General features: G+C 47.5%; 1 protein-coding gene and 1 long non-coding RNA gene across 11 annotated transcripts in view; both read right to left on the bottom strand.

Moving 5' to 3' along the window:
* The window catches only part of LOC116833757 (uncharacterized), a 660803-nt gene that overhangs the window by 537207 nt on the left and 111065 nt on the right, over nt 1–12531 (bottom strand). For 9 of the 10 annotated variants that reach the window (XM_075069521.1, XM_075069651.1, XM_075069487.1 and 6 more), the window contains one exon: nt 9076–9202. In XM_075069521.1, coding sequence (XP_074925622.1) covers nt 9076–9202 — 127 coding nt within the window. Of the gene's footprint in view, nt 1–9075; nt 9203–9873; nt 9963–12531 lie in introns of all 10 variants that reach the window. The other variant, XM_075069363.1, reaches the window with a different exon arrangement.
* LOC116833875 (uncharacterized) lies at nt 1801–3515 on the bottom strand. Its single transcript, XR_004375804.2, has 2 exons — nt 3175–3515; nt 1801–2415 (listed from the first exon to the last, which is right to left on the bottom strand). It is a non-coding gene; the product is annotated as an uncharacterized LOC116833875 (long non-coding RNA).

Below are 12531 nucleotides of genomic sequence, written 5' to 3'. Positions count from 1 at the left end.
CCCCAAGAGCAATCCTAGGACAGTCTATTCAACTTATTCATAAATGATCTGGAGAAAGGGGTAAACAGTGAGGTGGCAAAGTTTGCAGATGATACTAAACTGCTCAAGATAGTTAAGACCAAAGCAGACTGTGAAGAACTTCAAAAGATCTCACAAAACTAAGTGATTGGGCAACAAAGTGGCAAATGAAATTTGATTGGATAAATGTAAAGTAATGCACATGGGGAAAAAATAACCCCAAGTATATATACATATGATGGGGCTAATTTACCTACAACTAATCAGGAAAAAGATCTTTTTGTCATTGTGGATAGTTCTCTGAAGACATCCAGCTGTTGCAGCGAAGTCAAAAAGGCAAACAGGATATTAGGAATTTTTAAAGAGGGATATTCGAGTTCTATCTTATTGCCCTTATATAAATCAAGTGGAAATAACTAATTTAGACCCTACATCTATGTATATTTGGGATTGTTTCCAATAGGCTGCACTATGTGCTATCCTACATCTAGTACTGCTGAGATCCTGCATTGAAGTAATATCCCTGCCCTTCCTGTTCCCTTTTCCACTGAGCCCACCTTATGTTTCCAGCTTCCCTGGGACTCTCTCTTCTTTGTCTCTGGACCTCTTCTGTCAGCAAGAAGCAGAACCAGGGAGACTTGCCCTCTGTCTGGAGACTTCGATTTCTGGGACGTGGATTTACTTTCTCTGTGTTTTAGGAGACTTTGAAATTGAGTGTCTGTGACGTTAAGCACAGTACAATCTGGATGTTGAACAGCTGTGTCCCTCAGTTCCAGGCTGGGTGCCTTTACACTGCTCTACTACGTGAGAGCAGCCACTCTTGGCAGTTAACACGCAGTCTCCAGCATGTAACTCGCTCCCACTACATAGTTTTTGAGTGCTGCTAGTCCAACTCCCGAATGACAGTACCTCACAGGAGAACCCCAGAAAATTCCTGCTCCAGACATCCTCCAGAAATGTGCATCTTGTCCTGTCCAGCACACTACTGAACAATGGGAGCTCATATGAAATCTATTATTTCTCAATGGAAAATGACATGCACCAGCCTGGTTATTCCAAATGGAGTTTCCAACACACTTTAATCCAACCACACTGGTTAGATAAAACAATACCAAGATTGTTAACTACTGAAAAAAAATTTTCAGTGACTGCAAGTAATGAGGCATAAAAGTCAGACTTGTTTACAAAAGAAATGCAAGAGAAACACAAACTAATATTTAACTTAACAAGCTAAACTGGATGTAAAACAAATGTTTCTCTCACCATGTGCTGAGACAGCCTGGCTTTCCTTTCAGCCAGGACTCCCCTAACCCGCCCCTGCTGCCCACATTCAGTTCTTCAGGAGTTGTCATGAGCAGAGGAAAAGGGAGAGAGAGAGTCTCATGCATTTTCCTCCCTCTTTTATAATTCATCCTTTGTACTAGAAAACATTCAGTTCTCAGCTGAGTCATGGTGACAGGCTGTCGTAGATAGGAGCTTCAAGTGGTCCCTGTGATGGAATGTAAGTTGTCTTCACACCTTCCCTCCTTGGAGAATGGCTATTTGACCAGCTGTTTGCCTTGCTGTCTCTGAGGAACTTAGGGTTAGGTTGCACCTTTTCAGTAACATCATACGTAAATCTCATACTTACATACATGTTGCTACACATTTAAGGAGATATTCAGTAGATTATGTCTTTTCAAATGTACCTCAAAGCCATAAAGTGATAAATGAAGGGAGGGGAGGATCTCCCACGCTCCCCCTTCGATCACAACTTACTTTCTGAGGAAATAAAGTCACTCATTTAAAAATCATGTATTCTTTATTAATTCATTATAAAAAGAGGGAGAGAACTGACAAGGTAGCCCGCGTGTGGTTTGGGAGAAGGATAGGAGGGAAGGAAAAGGCCACTAAAAAATTTCAAAATAAATGACAGCCTTTTGGTTGGGTTGTCCACTGAGATGGAATGGGCGGGTGCACGGAGCCTCCCCCCACCCATTCTTACTCATCTGGTGGGTGAGGAGGCTAAGGAACATGGTGAGAGGAGAGGGTGGTTATACAGGGGCTGCAGCCGCACGCTGTGATCCTGCTGCCATTCCTGAAGCTCCACCAGACGCCAGAGCATGTCAGTTTGATCACGCAGCAGCCCCCGAGTTGCATCCCAACACCTCTGATCTTCCTGCTGCCACCTCTCATCTCGAGCGTCCCTCCTGCCCTCACGTTCGTCCCTCCTGCCCTCAAGGTCACTGGCATCTTTCCTGTACTTTGATACCATGTCCCTCCACTCATTTAGATAAGCTCTTTCATTGCGGGTCACTTCCATGATTTCTGAGAACATTTCGTCTTGTGTCTTTTTTTTCCGCTGCCTTATCCGAGATAGACTTTGGGAAGGAGGAGAGAGACTTGAAAAATTTGAAGCTGCATGAGGGAGGGAAGCAATGGAGAGAAGTATTTAAAAAATACATTTTACAGAACAATGGTTATACTCTTTCACGGTGAACAACACTATACACCTTACATAGCACATGTGATTTCAATACAAGGTCGCATTTTGCATCTTAATACTGAGTGCCTGTGGCTTTGATGTTAGAGATCACAGACGCACGTCCAGGCAGCAGAATTCGGCTTGCATGCGGCCATGGTAAGCCATTGTCTTTCGGCTTCTGCAGCCTTCATATATCCAGCCCCCTCCTTTCCCAAATCGCAAGTAAAGCCTGTTGAGTGCTGCTTCTTTCCTGTTAACATGTAGCACCAGGACCCCACCCCGCATCCAATTCTCTGGGATGATTGCTTTACCCCTCCCCCCACCGCGTGGCTGGTAGCAGGGAAGATCCCTGCTAGCCAAACGCAAAAAAGCTCAGCGCCAATCACACCACCCTCCGCTTGGCTAACAGCAGGGAAGGATTTCTTTTAAGCCACAAACAGCCCAGTAGGAATAGCCATCTCTGTCCCCTTAAATAAATTCCTGTATTTCAACCAGATTACCATGAATGATATCATTCTCCTGAGGATAACATAGCGAGATAAAGAACAGATGTTGCTTGAATGCCCGCAAACCCCAGGATCATACGCAGCTAGGCTTTGTCATGCAATGCATCCCAAGTCCTCAGGGCAAATTAATCATTAAAAAACCCTTACTTTTAAACCACGTTTTATATTTACAAAAGGTATACTCACCAGAGGTCCCTTCCATGGCTTTATTGTCTGGGATATGGCTTCGGAGGGTAATTCTGTCAGGCTGAGAAAAAGGTCCTGGCTGTTGGGGAGAATGGAGTGCTGTGTGCTCTCTGCAAGCTCGTCCTCCTCTTCTCCTCATCTTCCCTGTCCGCAGACTGCTCGGGCATGGTTGAGATTACCACTCCCACCTCGGAATTCATGGCCAGGGATGGGATAGTGGTGACGGACCCCCCTAGAATTGCATGCAGCTCAGCGTAGAAGCAGCATGTTTGCAGCCCTGCCCCGGACCTTCCGTTTGCTTCTTTGGTTTTCTGGTAGGCTTGTCTGAGCTCCTTAACTTTCACACGAGTCTGTGTGCTGTCTAAGATTCCTTAGGATCGTAATAACACTGAATGAATCTTTGGGAATTATTCAGAAAAATAAATTGTTTTACTATTTTATCAATAACAGATGCTCAACAAAGGAAGCAGGAAGTTTTGGCAGCCTCTGACTGATCTCGCAGTTTCTTCAGCAGCTGAATATGGTTGTGTAAATTTAGCTGGTAGACTTTGGTTGAAGAACCCAGCAAGAAGCAATTAAAATACAGAGGCTGGTTAAAGAATTCCTTTAAGTTTGTAATCAGCTAGAAATTGTGCAGTTTTCCATATTCTCTGCTGATAATGCAATGTAACCTTTGAAGGAACGCTCTATGTGTAGCAACAAATCTTGAAAGCAAAGAAAATGCAATGTAGTCCCAAAGCAAATGGTATCCACCCACAAGAAGAAAAATATGTCTTGTCAGTTTAGATAATGGCGAGAGAGAGTTAGAAACTGGTCCACTCTAACAACCATTGTTTTTGGTCATTCTTTCTACAAAGACACACGTAAGAATCTCTTTAAAGGGTTAAAGTTAAGATCTTTTGTACACATTAATGAAGATAGTAATTTATCTTGCTGTATCAGAGATAAAGTCGCATTGGTACAGAGATTTCCGTCTGAATCTTCTCCTTAACCTTCTCCATCCCCCCAAGAATGACTCAACTGAAGCTTTACTTCAGTGTAGGCACAAAACGATACCAAGAAAATCAATTTGCGCACTCAGTAAGACCGTAGAGATGGAAAAGCTCACAGGTCAACACTCAAGTAAATGTTTTAGATATTACCTGCAAGGGCTGTCACTTCCCGTGCAGCTCCATGGCTGGAGCTCTTCTTGTCGATTCTCAGACTGCACATAGTTACCTGTGCTGATGAGCTTCATTGCGTGGTCACCTGGTGCCTGACGAGCTCATCCAATGCTGGGTCTTATATACAGGAATGAATATTCAAAAAGTTCGCGGGAGGGCCTGTTCCTGGGCTACCTGGCCATGATATCCGACTCCACGATTGCTGGTCCAAAGCGGTCACAATGTGCACTGCTGGGATAGCTCCGCCATGACCATTACCATGATTGCAGCCACACATAACCCTAACATTCGAATGGCAAAGCGATTTTCCAAGCGCGCTGACCTCCTTGTCAGGGAGGAGTACAGATAGGCGGTATTAAGAGTCCCTTGTATATGAAATAAAAGGGGCTTCATTGTGTAGCGGATTGCATGTGTAATTCGGTTTAATGTTGCTTAAATTTTGGTATAAACTCGTAATGTAGCAGGCCAAAGAGAGAGTCCTGAAGGAAGCTGGAAAATAGAGGCATGGTTCAGTGGAGAAAGGGAACAGGACGGGCAGGGATATTATTGAATGCAGGATCTCAGCAGCACTAAACGTCACACATATTCGCAGCCCACTGGAAAACATAATCCGCAAATACTACATATAAATGATGGGGTCTAAGTCTCACTCACTTTCCATTAGATTTATCATAAGGGGCAATAAGCGATATTATATTATTAATTTGTCTATGCTCTTTTTTAAATAATTACTAACATCTTTTTGCTTTTTTGACTTCTGCCGCACCTGCGGATGTCTTCAATAGAACTACACAATGACAAAAAGATCTTTTTCCTCCATTAGCCCTAATTTTGCCCCCATCACTATTGTTAGTATAGTTTGGGGTTAACTTTTCCATGCGGCATTAACTTGACACTTACACCATTAATTTCATTTGCCATTTGTTGCCCAACCACTTAGTTTGTGAGATTCTTTTTGAAGTTCTTCACAATCCTGCTTTGGTCTTAACTAATCTTGAGTAGTTTAGTATCATCCGCAAACTGGCCACCCGTCACTGGTTCACACCCTGTTCTCGCAGATGCGATTATGATAAGTTGATAGGCATTGGTCCTAACTGAACCTTGGGGAAAACAACCACTAGTTACTCCCTCTCCATTCTGAAGTTTACCATTTATTCCTCCTTTGTTCGGACTGCTTTTACCTAGTTCTAATACACATGAACAGGACCATTCCTTTTTATCCCATGACAGCTTAATTTATATAAGAGCCTTTGGTGAGGGATCTTGTCAAAGGCTTTCTGGACATCTAAGTACACTATGTCCACTGGATCCCCCTTGTCTACATGTTTGATGACCCCTTCAAAAGAATTCTAATAGACTAGTAAGACATGATTTCCCTTTACAGAAACCATGTTGACTTTTGCTCAACAATTTTTGTTCTTCTCTGTGCCTGACAATTTTACTCTTTACTGTTGTTTCAACTAATTTGCCTGGTACAGACGTTAGACTTCCTGGTCTGTAATTGCCAGGATCACCTCTACAGCCCTTTTTAAATATTGGCGTTACATTAGCAATCTTCCAGTCATTGCATACAGAAGCTGATTTGAAGGACAGGTTACAAATCATAGCTAATAGTTCCCCAATTTCACATTTGAGTTCCTTCAGAACTCTATCGAACATGCGGTTTGTACTTCGGGTCTACATTTTCTTTAACATACAGTGCCACTCCCCTCCCTACTCCCCAAGTATGACCTGCTCTGTCCTTCAGATATATTTTGTACCCTGGAATGATTGTGTCCCATTGATTGTCCTCACTCCACCAGGTTTCTGTGATGCCTATTATGTCAATATCCTCTTTTAACACGAGGCAGTTCACCCATCTTATTATTTAGACTTCTAGCATTTGTGTACAAGCACTTTAAAAACTTGTTACTGTTTATTCGTCTGCCCTTTTCTGATGTGTCAGATTCTTGTGTGTGTGAATGCTTCTCGTCTGATCTGGCCCTTACTTTATCCTCTTCCAGCCTCTCTTCCTGACTAAAACTAGAAAAATCTCTATCATTAGATTCTTCTCTAAGACAAGTCTCTGTCCAATCCACGAGCTCTTCTGCAGCCATTGGCTTTCCCCCATCTCTTAGTTTAAAAACTGTTCTGCAATCTTTTGAATGTTAAGTGCCAGCAATCCAGTTCCACTTTGGTTTAGGTGGAGCCCATCTTTCCTGAATAGGCTCCCCCATCCCCTGAGTTTCCCCAGTTTCTAATAAATCTAAACCCCTCCTCTCTAGACCATCATCTCATCCACGCATTGAGATTCTGAAGCTCTGCCTGCATACCTGGCCCTGTGCATGGAACTGGAAACATTTCTGAGAATGCCACCATAGAGGTCCCAGATTTCAGTCTCTTTCCAAGCAGACTAAATTTAGTCTCCAGGACATCTCGCCTACTGTTCCTTATGTCATTGGTGCCTACATATACCACAGACACCGGCTCCTCCCGAGCACTACACATAAATCTATCTAGATGCCTCGAGAAATCAGCAACCTTTGCACCAGGCAGGCAAGTCACCATACAGTTCTCCCAGTCATCACAAACTCAGCTATCCTTGTTTCTAATGATCAAATCTCCCATTACTAACAGCTGCCTTTTCTTAATGACTGGAGTTCCCTCCCCAGGGAGATAACCTCAGTGCAAGAGTTACCCCAACACCATCTGGAAGGAGGGTCCCAACTATGGGAAGGTTTCCCTCTGCTCCCATTGACTGCTCTGCTTCCCTGGGCCTTTCATCCTCCTCAACAGTGCAGTGGCTGTCTGAGCGGAGGTGGGAGGAATCTACAGTGTCCTGGAAAGCCTCATCAACATACTTCTCTGCCTCCCTTAGCGTCTCCAGTTGCACCACCCTGGCCTCCAAAGCCTCTACGCCGTCTCTGAGGGCCAGGAGCTCCTTGCACCAAATGCACGCATAAGCCACCCACCCATAGGGCAGGTAATCATACATGCTACATTGAGTGCAATAAACAGGATAGCCCCCACTCTGCTGCTGGGCTTCTGCCTGCATTCTTTCTTACAGCTACCTACGTTAACAAGAGAGTTTTTGTTTCAATCAAGAAGTTTGTATTATAGCTTAAACTTCTTAAAGAATGGCAAGAGTACCTCGCCCCCTTCCAAACTCCCTCACTAAAATCCCTGTTAGCAGCCCTGTTCACAAAGCTCCCTGTCACTTGCTCACTGCTTAACAAAGCACCCCCCTATCACATACCTCCCCACCCCCAGCCCCTCTGTGAGCCACTCAGGGTAGGAGGTTGGGAGCACCCTCAGGGCCTCAGTCCACACCCCCAGCTCCGACTCCAGCAACCTCGACCACATACCCAGCCCTCACACCCCATGCCTGACTCCTGCACCCTCACATCCTCACACCCACTCTGAGCACCAAATATGCGAGCTCCTGCAAACATATACCCACATTGCCACCTGCACCCCTCGCACCAAATGGGAGCTGCTCCAGGTAAGCACTCCACACCCAAATGTCCTGCCCCAACCCTGAGCCCCCTCCTGCATCCTAAAACCTAGCCAGACCCTGCACCCCAATCTCCTGCCAGCTCCTGCATCCTAATTCCCTCCCAGATCCTGCATCTCCAGCCGACTCCTGTACTCTGAACACCCTGCCCTCACTGACTCCTGCACCCTCTCTCACACCCCCAGCCCTTGCTCCTTCACCCCTCTCAAACACACCCCAGTTCCCTGCCCTCCCTAATTCCTGCAACCACCCATAACTCCTTCCCCCCACCCCTCACACATCCCCAACCCTGACTCCTGCACCCCTCCCAAACAGCCTCCTCCTCATCCTGACTCCTGCCCCCCCCCACCCCACATCGCCACCTGCATCACTCGCATGAAACAGGAGCTGCTCCAGGTAAGCGCTCCACACCCCAACCACCTGCCCCAGCCCTGAGCCCCCTCCCACACCCTAACTCCTGGCCAGACCCTGCACTCCAACGTTTTTAATTTTTAATAAAGGGCTCTTATCCAAAGCGTTTTACAATAGTTAGCTAACAGTACAAACAATACTTGGAAAGATCATTAAGTGGTGCACTGAGACTCTCAGCGATTTTTAAGTGGTCTGTGGAAAATTCAGACTACAAAAACAATCAAGGCACCTCACTTTATCCTAATTTACTTCCTATTACTTATAGGAGCAGGAGGAAGAAAACAAAAGAATGAAAAATGGGGGTGGGAGGAAAATGAGAGAGAATGTTTTTTTCTTGCCTGGGTCCCAAAGAGGGACCCCCTAAAATGAAGCTGAGCACAGGGCCCCACTAACACTAAATTCGCCACTCAGCTTCCTTCTCTGGATACTCCCAGCCAGCATTCAAGGACGCAGGGAGTGTCTGTGTGATAAGTAACCCTGGACCAGCAGCTCCGACTCCAGCAGCCTGCTTGTTACACCCCAAGCATAATTGTGGTCTGGGTGGAGAAGGCTCAGGGTTTGTGAGGTCAGGGGTAGGAAGCTTCTGCTGATTATGCCGCATCTAACCCTCAGTTTTACTTGAGCAAACAGAAGATATTTGATGCTGTGCGATAATGCTCCTGTGCTCTGTTCCCAAAGTGCTCTGCAGCAGCGGAGGGTCTCTGGTAGTGTGTGTGTCAGTGGCATATTGGGGCGATGCAGAAACAGGGCAGAGTAGAGGTGGCATTGTGTGGCTGGCGTGAACCATATCTCTTTTTTTCCCCTCCCAAGAACTGAGGGGACAGGAACCCTTACCCAGCGAGGTCACATTCTCATAGTTCTGCTGTATGACATCCCTGTAGAGAGCTCTCTGAGTGGGGTCCAGCAGAGCCCACTCTTCCCTGGTGAAATACACAGCCACCTCCTCAAAGGTCACCGGCCCCTAAAAGAGCGAAAGTCCAACACTCAGTACCTGCTGACCCACTCACAGTCCCCTATACATGGGGACGGGAGCCAAACAGAAACTCTGGGTGGATTGCAGTCAGAGTCCCACCCCCAACCTGCTCAGAGCATCCAGGAAACTCTAGGGTGAGGGAACAAAGAGAGAGCCCCTCCTCTCTGCCAGCAGATCCATCACACACCTAATAGCCACAGGCTGATTCAGGAGACAGAGCCCCTAGCAGGGTCCAGGGAGAGCTCCCTGGTAGGAAGCCCAATCACCTCCCCATTCTGAAGAGCTGGATGTGAAGGGAGGGGAATCTCCCCTAAGCCTGACTGGTGGGTGCCCCCTTCATATCTCACAGTAGCCGCTCGTTAGTCAGGTCAGGCTCCAGCACTATGAGTCTGGTCAGTTTTCCCAGCCCCATGTAGCTGGGTTATCTTCTGCTCCACAAACTAGAGCATTTCCACTGCCGAACCTCATGGGTCTGTTCCTAGAATCTAGGCCACTTATTAAATAACTCCCAGCAGGTTTAGCACACCCCTGTCCTCCTCCCTTTCTCCACCCTGTGCATTTCCTCCAAACCAGACTGTGCAAACCTTCCCATCTCCCATGTATTTGCTGTCCGTCTCCCTCCTGGAGGAACCCACCAGCAACCCTCTGATAATACCTACCGGAACTGGCTCCTCTGCAGTCATTTCTCTAACCAGTCCAATGAGAAGACGGGATGAACTGGAGCGAAACATAGACATTATTCTGCAGCCTGGCAGGGTGAGAAGGGCAGTTGTGAAGAACAGGCTTTAATTAATTTCACAGCATGATTCCCCCAGGCACCCTTTCTGCAGACAGACACCCTAGAGTTTGCCATGCTGAGAAAAGGCTTGAGCTCTTTACACAGTGTAGACCTGGCCGCTCCTGCCAGGCTAAACCCACAGTGACATTTTTAACCTCCCTTCTCCCTCCCTCCATCCCATAACAGTCTCTGAACACAAGGCTAGAAAAAAGCAGAACCAAAGGAGTCACTTTCAACGATTCCCTCTGACACTGACTCCATGGCTGCCACACCCCAGCAGGAGGGATATGGAGTCATGAACTGGGTTTTCCTCTGTCTGAGCCTCATCTTGTCCACAGGAAAGTGATTCTATCCAGGGTGCAGTAATACATCTGTCTGGGCAGGTTAGAGATCTGGAAATCTCTCTCAAAACTCTTTTCTCCTTCTATCTCCTTTTCTCTGTCCCCTTTCCCTGCCCGTCTGGTAGGAAAGTCCCATTCCTGGGTAGTTTGCTCCCCCATGGCTGGATTTACTCCTGCAATTGCTAATTGGACGAGAAATGAGGGGGGTCTGTTGGTGTAGAGTCATTTTAAGGCCAGACCCCCAACATTTTCCCTTTGTTTCTTTCAGTTACTTGGAATGTCTGGATCAGAATTTAGTATTAACAGGGCCCGGGCTGCCCTAGGGGGGCTCGTACCAGCTGGAGAAAGTCATCCCGAGCTAGGCAGAGAAGCAGCTTTAATTAAGGCCACTTCCCAGCACAGAACCCCCACTGGGGGAGTAGCAGCTGCCAAGCCTGGTCTCCCAGATCACAATGGCGGCTGCAGTGTCTGACCCAGGAAGCTGAACCCCAGTATCCTGAGAAGAGAGGGACAGAGCATTTGAGCAGCTTCCCTCCTTTAGCCCTCTGGGGAGAGCAGCTAATGAGAGCCTCTCCTCACAGGGAGAATTGCTGATCTCATTCGTCCCACTGTCCATCTGAAGTTACTTCTTGTCTCTCCATACAGTGACTCTGGATTAACATTGGTCTCAATGAAATCAGATTTCAGAAAGAATGAGTCCAGAACGCTGTGGAAGAGACCACTGTGTGGCAGTGCTGACCCCCTTCCCACCTCCCTCATCCCCCCGATAGAGGACAAGGACTGAGGGCACAAATTTTCCAAACAGAATCGAAAGTTCCTGCAGTTTTCAAAAGAGGAGAAAAGCAAAATCTGTGATTTCACATGAACAGTGTCTAATAAGTGGATAGAAAGTTATCACAGTGACAGGGCATGTGAGTGGGGAATGCCAGGCAGTGCTTGGAGGCAGGACTCTGGCACAAGTTGATCAGAGAGAAGGATCATAGTTAGAAGAAGTTCCCAGAGCCCACAGCCAGGGTCCCACCAGATATTCCCTGGGATGCAGCCTCCAGAGTCCCTGGCCAGGGACACCAGATACTCTTCAAAGCCTCACCGGCCAGGGAATCCCCACCAGACCATGACTGTCAGGTTGGGAATCCCAAAAGGTTCCCCCCACCAAGAGCCCGCAGTAGCCAGGGACTCGCCCACTGAGAACTTAGTCCCACACTGCCTGCCTAGGACTCCCCCTTCCCCCCCACGAGCAGGATCTGCCATGCCATTTGTCTGGGACCCCCTCCTCCACCCAGCAGGACCCTCTAATGCTTTACAGTGGGACCCCTCACTCTGCTTGTCTGGCATCCCCTGACCCAGCGCCAGGGATCCCCTCCCCCAGCTCTGTGCACTGGGCATTGCAACAATCCCAATGCTGGGGAAGCCCAGACAGAGCCCCGGCACAGCACCAGGCTCCCTCTCACCCCCTGTCCCGCCTCCCCAAGAGACACCCACCCCTGCTGTTCTGCAGCCAACAGGATCCCAGTAATATCCACCTTCAGAACCCATAGCCTCAGGGCTGCGCACATCAGAACCACCCCCCCAAAACCCCAAACCTCCAGAACCCACCAACCTGACTAGGGTACCCCCTGACATCCACCCAAACACCTCCCCCTACCACAATGCCCCTTCATATCCTGCAATCTCCTCACACAGACACCCCTTCCCCCAGAGCAACAGGGTTACCTCACAGTGTCTGATATGTGGCTAGAAAGTGACCACTGCCCCCTGCTGGCCAGTCACACAGGCAGAGGGAGCCCTGGGGGCTGCTTCTTTAACAGGAGAATGGAAGGCCTGGAGGGTAAGAAAGGTAAGAAACTTCCATGGCCTGTCACTAGCAAATAATGGCCATTATGGATCCACCCCAGGGTGGCTACATCTTAGCACTATGGGAAGCAACCCCTCATGGAGAGCATTTGTCATGGGGTTTGAGAAACTTTTGGACCCACACTGCATTCAGAGAGACCTCCTCATCCCGTGTCAGCTAGAGAAAAGAAAAGAAAAGAATAGAATTCAGCCAACTCTCCTGTTATCAGCTGGGAACCACTGATCCCCAAACATGGGGTGGTCTCTGGCTTTGATCTGTATTAAATATGTGGCTGTTCTCTTTCATCGGCAAACATTTTAACAGAGATAAAGGAGGAAGAAATGATTCTCAAAGGAGAAGGGAA

This window comes from Chelonoidis abingdonii, chromosome 1, assembly GCF_003597395.2.
Source record: "Chelonoidis abingdonii isolate Lonesome George chromosome 1, CheloAbing_2.0, whole genome shotgun sequence".
Taxonomy (NCBI): domain Eukaryota; kingdom Metazoa; phylum Chordata; order Testudines; family Testudinidae; genus Chelonoidis; species Chelonoidis abingdonii.
Note: the sequence above shows the minus strand (reverse complement) of the source record. Positions and strands in the feature narration are given on the sequence as shown.